We start from the raw sequence: 12,309 nt of genomic DNA, 5'->3' as shown, positions 1-12,309 counted from the left end.
ACCTAACTTTTTCCCAAGCAAGGCTACAGCTTTGGCAAATTAAGGCTGCAGCTTGGTTCAGGGACAGAACATGGTTAGGTCTACAATAGAACCTCAGAGTTCAGAACACCAGAGTTACAAACTGACCAGTCAGCCAGACACCTCATTTGGAACTGGAAGTACGCAATCAGGCAGCAACAAAGACAAAAAAAGCAAATAAATAACAGTACAGTGTTAAACATAAACTACTAAATACAGCTCTGAAACTTTCCCTTTCTTTTTTTTAAGTCAATTTTCAGTTGTAAACTTTTGAGTGAACAACCATAAAGTTTTGTTCAATTATGAACATTTCAGAATTCCAAACAACCTCCATTCCTGACGTGTTTGTAATGCTGAGGTTCTACTGTACCATATGCAGCATACAGAACCAATATTTTTTTCAATGGTGGTGGTTATATCAATCTAAATATTTAGATATGCCAGCCCAATGCGCTCCCAAAAGTGAAGAGAACCATGGAACTAGCCTTTTAAGAATTAAATGCAAACATCTTTGACATAGATTTTCCTCTTTTTATTTTTTCCCACACAAACAAAACAATCAAAACCTTTATAAACTAATTAAGATAATCTACAGGCCAGGCAGGGAGAGACAAACAGCTTGATTTCTATTTTTAAATATTTGGAAGATTCTCTGATGCTATAAGTGGCAAGGGCATATAAATCCATAGTGTAACTGTTGTACCCCAGAAGAAATGCTTCCAACTCCTTTGTCCACCCACCCCTTAGCATTTTTCCCCTCCAAAAAACAAAACAAAACACCTGTCTATAAATTTAGCTGACCGTGCACAAGGTTCTCAGTAAAGGGACATGTCTTAGAAATACCTCTCAAAAGATTTGTTTCCAGGCTCTTAAGATTCTTGCTGTACACTTTTTCTCTCTGCCCAACACCCAACTGTGCTTACGGATTGAAGGCATGTCTACACAAGCACTTTCTGCACAACAAGCTGGTGTAAATCTATAATACTCCAGCTTGTTGCATGCCAGCTATCTGTCTGGATCCTGCTGATGCACACTAAAAGTTCTTGTGTGCATTGAGCTACTGCTGTCATCCTTCATAGTGGGGTTTGTGCCCTTGTGAAGTTGAGGAAGTGTAATGTCATATTGTACACCATGAGAAACCATTGTGATTTTAGGGACCACCTCTCTCTCAAAACAAACAAACAAACAAAAGAACACCCCACCACACCCTGTCTCTAGAACCACCTCTGGAGATGAGCTCCTAGGCACACAGTCAGACCTAACAAAATAGCCTTTATTATCTGAGAGCTGGTTAAAAGACAAAGAGCAAGGCTTGCATAACAAACAAAAAAGCCTAGACCCTGGGATAGGCATTTTAAATTAGAAGTAAAAATGAGGGGGTTACCCCACCGGGTAGATTCAGAGATCTAAAAATGGCAATGTAGGATGACTAGAAGAGCTCTTTCTCTAGCCAACTCCTCTGCTTCATGAAACTCAGCTCCAGCTGGTGAATGAGGGTAAGGTTACCTGAAAATTCTTTTACCCAACTACTTCCTGGTTCTGAAAATCCATTGCTATATTTACAGTGCACCTTTCTGCAGGTTTTTCAGATTTTAAAATGGACATTGAGGATTTGCATTGCTTTATTTTTCTTGAAAAAGGTAAATTTTCTCAAAGGTGAATGTTCTTATATATTCTGGATGTTCAGTTAACTCTCTAGGTGCACTAACACTATTTATTCTTTATAGCACAAAAGGAAATGTTATTTTCACAAATCATTGAGATGAAATTTTTCCTTCACAGGTAAAATAATTCATCCCACTGCTGCTCTAGTGAGCAAATCATTTGAAAACACAAATCTGACAGTGGTATTTTTAGTGCCTTCACGTTCCCCTATTCAACATCAGTAGCATAATCATCTCTTTTAAATTCAACTTGGAATACACCATCACTTTCAAACTGTGTCCCACTGCACTGAGTTCGCACATCAGATAGATGAGCTTCCTCGTAGCATGTGATTACTGATTTCAATACAAAATGTGATGCTTTCTAAAGGGCTGGTGCAGTATAGCAGAGAACAGGCACCATGCAACTGAAATACTATGTAATTCAAACATTTGTTGCTGTTTTCTCCAGCATATCCCTGTGAATAAATACCTGGAATTAAGAATAAACTGTGTTTGAATGAAGTTAAACCTTACTGAGCTTACTTACTAAGTTAAACCATGCTTGTCTCCTCTCTGCCAGGAAGCCATCAGAATCTTGACATAGTGCCACTTACATAAGATAACTATGGCGCTCTACTTCCCAGGTGCCAGCAACAACCTGGCAGATTTCCTTAGCAGAGAGCTAATTGCCATACGTGAGTGATCCTTGTGGAAGTCTACCACAGAGCCGGTATTCCTGTGTATGGGAACCCCAGTGATAGACATGTTCACCACCAATGTCAATGCCAGAACTTTAGTTCCAGAGATAGTATGTGTCCAGAGTCCTTTCTGGACACATTCCTTCTGCAGTGTTCTGATGCCCTCTTGTATGCCTTTCCACTGATTCAGTGGGATTTCCAACAGCAAAAGTCAAAGTCACAATCATTCTGATAGTGCTGTATTCTCAGAGGTGGTTTTAGCTGACAGACCTACTACAAATGTCCATCCACACCCCAATCTAGTTCTCTCAGCCCAGACTTGACCCCCAACACCATGAGCAGATATTCCATCTAGATTTCAGAGTTAACAAGTCTCTCCTCTAAAAAAACCTATCACACTTCAGCTCCAGCTGATGAAGAGTAGGAAGGAATTCCAATCTTAATGAGCTTCTATGAAAAAATGCTCTGCAACCCATCCCTATGAGTGCATGTACCTCTGATGGTCACCTTCTGAAAAGGTAACAAGAAATTACTCTAGATTGTCCTCCAGAAGCATTGTGGTCAGAGATGCTGTCATCAGCGATAGTCTGGGGACTACACCGGAGTGTCTTGAAGGCAGGGGTGGTGCCTGAATAGGAAGGTCCAGCACTGCCATTATCTGCTGTTGCAGTATGGCATTCTCCATCAATTACTGCTAGTGAATTGTCTATTGCGGCTGAGTTCAGTTTTCAACTAACCATAGTAGTAGCTATTCCAGCTCTATGGCTGCCACTGTCAAATACTTTCACCTTCACCTATAGGATTATTTTTTTAAATGCCACTCTGGTGTCATGTGCAGTAGGCCCAGTGGGTTCACTGGGGTTCAGACATTAAGGCACAGAATGATTGCAGCATGTAAGAGGTTTTTAATTTCAACCCCATCCAAAAACCATCCCTGACTCTCCACATAACGCTACAGAAAACAGCCAGTTTACATTTGGGTCTCTTCTACGCCATGCTATTCAGCACCCAGTCCTACAGGCAAGATCATCTCAGCTGGGATCTAGGCAGAGTGTGGCCCCACCTCTTCCCCCAACATCCACAATTGTTCCTGTGGCCCAAGGCTTTTTGTTCAGGCTTACTTCTTTAATAAAGGTGTGAAAGCTAACATCTTGTACAATTCCTTTGGTGTGTGGCAAATAATAAATCTCCTTGAAAGGGAGGAAAAGTAATCATTTCATCCCATTGGCCAGGCAGGGTACCTGTGCTGGCATTAGCACAAAGAAACATTGTAGTGGATACTGCATAAATTAGAAAATAAAGGAAAAAATAAACTCTATTTTAAACAGTGTAATATTATATGCTGTTAGGATCATGAGTGTGCAGTGACCTAGTCTGTGCTTTGGGTAAGGCAATGCAGATGTTCTCTGATTTACGAAAGTATATTACACCACACTAATGGTACTAAATATAGTGATAATGATATCTGTTAAAGGGGGCTAATCTCATTTACTTACATCACTGGAACACCTGAAGTTTAATGAGTGTAAAGTGCTTTGAGATCATTTACATGTAATTTCCTATATAACTACAAAACAATATTACTGTCATCACATAATAATATTACCGTATTACATGATCTTGGATGTTGCCTTAAGAATAGGTTCTCAGGAGGGCAGGGAAGGGAAGCTGATTGTTTTTGCTATCCTAATGATGTAAGAGCTTTACACTTTAGGTGTGACATGAGAAGCTGAAATGCATCCACTGACATAAGTAAACTTTATTCATACAAATGAATTAAGATAAACCTTTTCTTAAATGCTTTTAAGAACACAGCTGGAAGCTTTGCATCATCACACTGTACAGAGTGCTATAGGCTGGTAAAGCAGATACAGTACAACTCAGAGAGACTTGGTGCTGGATAGTTCTAACCTGCAATCAGGACGGGTGTGTGATCTTCTACATAATTGCAGTTCTAATGTATTAAGCCACAAACTACTATGTGTGTTTAAATAATGTTAAGGGTCAGACGCTCACAAAATATGGAAATTCAGCATCACAGGGATGAAACTCTGTATTTAGCTCACCCTGTTGAACTAGTTACTACAGCACATGCAATATGGTTATGTAAAATGAGCTATTTGGAGACTCTTGCAATGCTTAGCACGATAGGAGTTAAGACTAGGGTTTAAGCTTTAACTCTGACCCTTGTTTTTAACTTCCTAAAAGTCCTAATCCATGAGTAGTTATGGTGGTATCTGATTGTGCCTTTTATCTCTGACAATCTTTCCTTCTAAAATAAAATATTCAGCAACGGTATCTATGCCTGACATAGGGAAAATGGACACAAAGGAAGGATAGTTTTGTGCTTAATGCACAAGACTGAGAATTGGAAAACCTGGATCCTATTCATGGCTTTGCCACAGACTGCCTGCAAGTCACTTGGGCTACCATTTTAAAACCTGGATCCTAGATACTTGATTTTAGGCAACCACATCCTTATTTAGATACTTAAATAAGTGACCTGATTCTTGGCCTGATCCAACACTCATGGAGGAGTCTTTCCATTGACTTCCATCTGCTTTGTATCAGGCCCTTTCAGAGATAATGAACTCTTGCAGATCCCATTGAAGTAAATAGGAGCTGTGGATGGGCAGCACCTCTGAACATCAGGCCACTTTTATTTAGATGACTAAAGATGGATTTACAGCCCTAATTTTACACACTTAAATTTTGACTTTAATGTCTTGTGTTCCTTATCCTATACTGAGGAATCTAAAACTTGCCTCACATGGGTGTTGTGTGGACAGATGTTTGTAAGGAGTTTTGAGATGCTTTAATAGAAGGAGCTGTAAGTGCAAAGTTTTATTAACTCACTTCTTGAAATAGATAAAAGGAAATGGGGTCTGACTGTATTTTAGGTTTTTGATAGCAGCACTGTATTGCAGGGAAAGAAACATGAATGGAAGTTAATGAGAACTGATATGAAACAGAGTTCTCACTGGCTGACTACAGGTTACCTCAAGTGAGGACACAGCCATACAAATTTTTAAAGGAGATTAATTACTTAGGGCCTGGTTTGAGGAGTAACTAGGAATGATGAGGATGAAATTAAGAAAAGAATAACACAGGCCAAATATTAAAAAAATGTTCTGAGAATGTGTTTGGTAAGACTGGGGGGAGGAGGTCCATCTCTTAGGGCCTTAGTAAATAAGTCTAGGAAAAAATAGATATTATAACAGAGAGGACACTCCTGCATTGACAAAGAGATGAATTACATTAATTTAAGAGGTCCTGTAATTTCCATATTGTGACCCCTTCCTCACATTGGTGAGCAGTTACTCATGAGGAGTCCCACTGAACATGAATAAATGCTCCTCCATGTGAGTAAGAAAATCACACTCTGTTCCTTGCATGATATGAGCCATCAAATATTTATTTTTAAAGATCATTAGCTATTTGGATGTTAATATTATTTGCCAGACCCCGGGCCGGCTTCAGCGTTTTTGCCGCCCCAAGCAGCAAAAAAAAAAAAAAAAAAAAAGCCACGATTGGCAGCAATTCGACGGCAGGGCCTTCCCTCTGAGAAATTACCGCCGAAGACCGGACGTGCCGCCCCTTGCTGTTGACTGCCCCAAGCATCTGCTTGCTGCACTGGTGCCTGGAGCCAGCCCTGGCCAGACCTGTCTATTGCTAGAACAACTTAATCAAATACATTTAAATTTTGCAATATTTTTTAAAAGTTTGGTAGTTCATGTCCAAAATCTGTTTGGAGTCCAATAGAGCACATACACACCACTGTCCTTCCCCCATTCCTCAGCATTCTGCAGTCACTTATATTCTTGCCACTGGATTGACTTAAATGGGGTTGCATGAGTATTAAGGAGGGCACAATGTAGTCCAATATCTTTTTTAAGTGTTGTATACATCCTTTGCTGGGCTATTCTGATATTACCCATGATCTGAATATTGAAAGCAGTTAATGAAAACAGGTTACTGGATTATGCATGCACAGCATAGTAGGTGGTTTTACAACCATCAATAACACAGCTGCTCTGGTGACCAAAATAGCTTAGTCTACACTCTGCAGGACATTGTGGTCTGCAAAAAGGAGACAATTCTGGGATGTTGTTCAAGTGTGCACAAAATGCATGGAAAATCAGAAATAGTCTATGGCTCCGGTCTTGCACTTACTGTTACTTGTGCAAACAGTCCTCAATGTTGTATTGTGAGTCAATGTGACTATTCCCCTGAGTAAAGTGTTTGCAAGATCAGAGCCAATACCACTTTGATCTAATGGGGTGGTAGGATGGAATAAAACTTTTTTTAAAAAACCTAAATAAATGTACCTCCAAGGCTGTGTCACTGTATGGAAAAGTTTGATTTCAAACAAATTTTTATAACTAAATTGTAAATCTTAACTGTGGAACAGTATAATGGTGCCAGGATGCTTTCAGGGCTGGCCGTAGACCAAATGGCAGCCCAGGTGAGGAGCGTCTTTGGCACCTCCTCCCATTTGGTTAAACTTTTGAATACATATTTTTATTGCATTTGTAGTCCATTTCATGACTTTGATGCACGATTTGCACGCGTGATTCATCCCTGTCATAGAAGATGATAAATTTGCACACTATGATCTGTAAATCTGTATTTATTCATGCCATATATAAGCAAATAAAAAAATTCATTTCCTCTAAGCTTACAGAAACTTTTTAATTTTAAGAGTAACTGAATGTACTAACATCAATAAATTGAACTGTGCACCACATTGGGTGGACTAGTATTAAATAGTGTTACAGTAGGTGACAGCCTTAAAATGTTAACCCTAGTCCTTTAGTTCAGAAGGTTGCTTTTCGCACCTTTGCCCTCACAAAGCATAGAGTCAGAGAGATCCAAAGACTGGCCAATGGCTCTTTAAAGCAACAAAATAGAAAGCAATGTCAGTGTCTCGTCAGCCATCATCATTCAAAGAGCCTGAACTTCAAAAAGCTGTGCTCACCACTCATGACTGTGACCGACAGCATGAGCAGAATCCTCAAAGCTATCCACACTAGGAAAAGTGTCCTTCAGCTCTGCATCATGAATGAATTGGAGAACTTGGAGTGGAGAGTGCTTCCCATTTGGCAAAATGTGATGGATGTTGTCCAATTCGATATCTTTATCGTTGACGTCTGAACTATTCCCCAGGTGTCAGCGTCCAGTGAAGACTTGTAAAATTGTTTAAGAGTGTTTTCCTGTCTGCTGGCATACAAGAAAGCCCCCGGGTTTTTTCATGGTGCTTGATTTGTCTGAACCTTTCTTCAATGGACATTCAAGCAGTGTCAACAAGCGAGCAAAAAAACTGCCTCTTGAATTTTTCTTCAGAGCTTCCCATCACTTCATCTCTGCCCTCTGTAATCAAACTGTCTCTTCTGTGGATGAATACAAGTTTCCTTGAAGACAGGCTCAACTCCTAAGTTTTCTACCATTTCTTTGGCAGCAGTGGTGGCCTCTTCAAATCCATTGTCACTACAGGCCACATTGAAACGAGGGCAGCTTCTCATCAAAATGAGCAGTTGCGATGTCCATCCACTGAGTTTGTAATATCTGGCTTACAACGATTACTTGGAACAGGATATTGTGCCAAACCACAATTGAGACCAGAAATTTGAAGTCAGTTATATGGTTTGCCAGGCTTTGTGCCTCAGGTCCGATTCTGGCTTCGGCTTTATTCGACTGTGCCAGTTCCATCAGGGCGTTGTAAACCTCAGTCACTTGGTACCTCGCTGGCCTTACACTGTCAATGCTGCTCTCCCAGCGAGTCACTTTGTGGCTTCACGGTCAGATTTGTAACATTGTCCATGAGGATCTTTTACTTGATATCTGATGCTGAAAACTTGCAGTACTCCATCATCAGTCTAGGAGGTGTGAGGAAAATGTTGTTCTCAGAAAGTCTGGAAGGTTCCACAAGATTCTATAAAGGTCCAGAACATTCTAGGAGGTTAGTGAACAATGAATCCACATAGGGAATACCTGAAACATGTTACTTCAAACATTCTATTTTCCCTTTTGTCGCTAACAACAAGAACAGCACCCCAAGCTGGGCGCCCCTCAAGCCAGGCACCTGGGTCACGTGCCCCTAAATCTGGCCCTAGATGCCCCCATAATAAGAACACCAGTCTTGTTAGAGGTCTTGCTGTCCCCCGTTTTTAGCCTAAATGCAATTCTAGGTGACCGTCTCCCATCTTGCTGATTATCTGTAATATAGAATTGTATTGTACAGAAGCAATATCAGCCCTAGGGTGACTGCCCCCGTGGTGTCCCTGCATAAATTCACTCCATCCCCTTTCCGACCCCGTCTCTGCACCAGAAGAAGCGGAGTGATCCCGTGAACGCCACCCCCGCAGGGTATGCGGCGTCTCCATCCCTTGCCTCCTTCCCTGCGTGCAGTGGTATCTCCTGCATCTCCCCGTCGCGCTGCGGAGAGTAGTGCAGCCTGCGGAGCTCCTGGCTTTGCCCGCTTCCTGGCTGGCTCAGGTTTAGCGGGCTGGGAAGGTGCGAGCAGCGCAGCCGGGGAAGAGGCGGAGAGGGGGAGACAGAGGGGAACAAAGCGCAGAGGCAGCTGCAGGCGAGCAGGCACAGGAGACGGCTGAGGGATGGCAGCGGGAAGGGGCTGGGGGCTGCTGGCGCTGTGCGGGGCGCTCAGTGCCTGCTGCTGGCTGCTGTGCGTCGGGGCGGCTGAGCAGGAGGCTGCCGCCGGGGCGAGCCGGCGGCGGAGGCTGAGCCAGGAGGACGGCATCTCCTTCGAGTACCACCGCTACCCGGAGCTGCGGGAGGCCCTGGTGGCCGTGTGGCTGCAGTGTCCCTCCATCAGCAGGATCTACACCGTGGGGCGAAGCTTCGAGGGCAGGGAGCTGCTGGTCATCGAGATTTCGGATAACCCCGGGAGACACGAGCCTGGTAACTGCCACCCACCCTGCGCAGCCCTCTGCGCCCTGAGATCCCCTCTGCCTGAGCCAGCATTAGCCCTGCGTGGCTGGGAGGAGGGACAGGCACTGCCAGAGCCGCGGGGATCACGTCAATATCGCTTACAGGGCAGCGGGAATAACGGCAGGCTTAGCACTGCCATGGGGGGATAGGCATCATCCCTAGCCCTGATAAGGAGATAGGAAGAATATACTAATTCGCAGTTCTTGGGCAATAGGAATGCAATAATAATACATGTAGGGCAATAGCAATCATGTAATATTAGGACTGTGGAAATAGTAATTAGTATAGCAAGGCTACATGAATCATTGAACAATTATTTCTTATAGGGGATAGGAATCAGATTAGGCATAATAGTTACTTGTAGTGCTATAGACAAAATAGAATGACACAGTGCTTTAAATTTTCAAAGCCTAGTAATAACATTATTATTAAAATCTTCGCTTTGCTAGCAGGGATCAATATAATTTCTATCAGTCTTTTAGTTGTTTATGTTTTAAATTTTATCATTAAAATGAATGCTGTATGATTAACATCCAATAAAAGTCATATTAGAAATCCCAGAAAGCAATGACCCTGATAGGGGCTGAAAGATCTCCCTTTAATTCTGATTTATGAGGGACTACCATGTTCAGGCATATTGGTTGGAAATTACCTTATTTTTTTTCTGACCTAAACAAAATTACAATTTAAAATCTAACATGTCTGTGCAGAAATCTGGGTTACCTTTGAGTGTGTAAAATGCTGTGTTGTCTGTGGGAATGGTAGAAGCACATATTGTTACAGCTAATGATTAGCAGTTGCACCAATTATATTCTGGGGAGAGAAATTAACACTTTGTTATTATTTGTACTTACCTTTTGAGGTAGTTAAAGCAGGTGATTTCAACTGACGTTTATAGTATATTGGTTTTATACGTATACACAATGCATTTCTAATCAGTGCAAGTTTACTCATTTGTATAACACTTATTTCCAAATATTGTGGTTTTAAAGGCCTAACCCTGAAAGGTGCTAAAGAGCTGAGGACTGATATATAGCCCTTTGCAGTCAATAGGAGTCTTTCCATTGACTTAATTAGGATTGGGGGCAGGCCCACCCACATTAGCACTGATTTCAATGGGAGTTATGAGTGCTGAGCACCCATCAGGTTCAGGCCCCACATGATTTGAGCTTTATCTTTAATTGTCTTTTTGACCTCAGGTAATTATACCCCTGCCTAGCATTCTTTAGGAGTTACATTGCTTTTGACAGCGCCATGACTATTGATAACCATGTTAAAAATGAGAGGTGGTAGGATATTTGACATAATAAAAAGGCAAAATAAGGGGGAAATACAGGATAATGCTACTATAGTTTTGGAATAAAATATAAATACCAAAATTGGAAGTGAGTTAAGGTATTTTATCATTGGTTTGGGGGCCATCTTGACAGCAAGCATGATATTTAAAATAAGAGGTAAGTATCATTGATGATTATTATTTAATGTACACATTTGAATGATGTGCAGATGTTAGTATGGCTTTCTTAGAGTTATTGCTTTTTATTATTATGTATTTATCCAGCATTCATTCAATCTACTTAAAATAGGAAGAAAAAGACAATTTTACATATTGTGGAGTGGGAGAATATAATTCGCATGGAAGCTCTGATCCTGCCCCTTTTGAACTCACTGGAGGCTTTGCTACTGACGTCAGTGGAAGCAGGATCAGGCTCTATATCAGTTCCTTACTTCGTCCTTTAACAAAAATGTTTTAATAGATCACGGATAGGGAGCTTTCTTTGGGATTGTTCCTGTAAATGACTGCAATGAACACTGAGGATGTTCACCACCTCATAGGGCGATCCCCTTACTGTAATTAAAATGTTCACACTGAACATATTATTTGAGAACCTCTGATTCATATATGTGTAATATGACATATCCTAGCAAGTTGTAACAGCCAATGCTGAAAATGTGTATTTTTTTCCCTAAAGATTAACCAGGATTTAAACTGTGAGAGTTTATTGTTGGATAAAAGCCTTAAGGTCTGATTCTGCAAGGTGCTAAGGCACCTCTTAAAAGGTGCAGAGCTCCCTTTACGTTCAGTTGCATTCAAGAATCACTCGACACCTTGCTGGATTTTCTTAGGACGTCTAGAGAGTAATATCTTGTGTCTGGATATACAGTAACTAAGGGCTTGAACCAAAGCCCATTGAAATAATTGGATAAACTACTAATGACTTCAATGGACTTTGGATCAGACCCTGACTGCCTAAATACTATTAATGGGCATTTTAGAAATGTGTTCAGTAATAATAAAAATGCTAGAAACTGTCTTCAGATTAGTAAACAATGTCACTTTTTATTTTCCTATGTATGCCTTTGTGATATATATAGCAAAAGAAGTGGAGCCCTGTATCAACCCTTCCAGAAAATGTGAGTATGATTCTGCAACCCTTACCTATGTGAGTAATCCTTGCTTACATCAGGAGTCCCCACTGAATTCTTTAGAGGGTGAAGACTAGTCACATGAGTAAGGATTATTCATGTAATTAAGGCTTGCAGGATCAGGCACTATTTGATTTATTTTAAGCTATCATTAAATTACGATTTACAGAATTTTGTGACACACTTTGGAGTTGTGATCCAGCCTGTCTTTACAATAAAAATACTCTGAGTCATTGTTTTTCTTTTTAAACATAGTGGCCAATAGGGCAGTGATCTGCAGAGAGTTGATAACTGTAGAGACCTGATAAGAATGCTAGGCTTCCCTTTGAATTATCCAGTCAGCTGCTGCAGCAATACAAACATTTTCTGTCTGAGTGCATACTTCAGGAAGTTTACATTTCTTAAAGAAACTCTGATTATACCCTTGAGTTGCAAAATTAGTATCTTTTTATAAGTAAAAGCTGTACAGAATCTATTTGTGTTGTTGGTTTTAATGACCGTGAAGGAATAAAGAAGCACAAAACAGGACACCCTTTGATTTATTGTGTGAAGCTGAACCAAAAGGTTGGTTG

The 12,309-nt window shown here is 41.0% G+C and overlaps 1 protein-coding gene across 1 annotated transcript in view; it reads left to right on the top strand.

Moving 5' to 3' along the window:
• The first annotated feature begins 8,778 nt into the window (after positions 1-8,778).
• The window catches only part of CPE (carboxypeptidase E), a 100,452-nt gene continuing 96,921 nt past the window's right edge, over positions 8,779-12,309 (top strand). Inside the window, exon 1 of the mRNA XM_054030043.1 lies at positions 8,779-9,280. Coding sequence (XP_053886018.1) covers positions 8,977-9,280 — 304 coding nt within the window. The 5' untranslated portion in view covers positions 8,779-8,976. The remainder of the gene's footprint in view (positions 9,281-12,309) is intronic.

Source organism: Malaclemys terrapin, chromosome 5 (assembly GCF_027887155.1).
Source record: "Malaclemys terrapin pileata isolate rMalTer1 chromosome 5, rMalTer1.hap1, whole genome shotgun sequence".
NCBI lineage: Eukaryota > Metazoa > Chordata > Testudines > Emydidae > Malaclemys > Malaclemys terrapin.
This window is presented reverse-complemented; position numbering and strand designations above follow the sequence as displayed.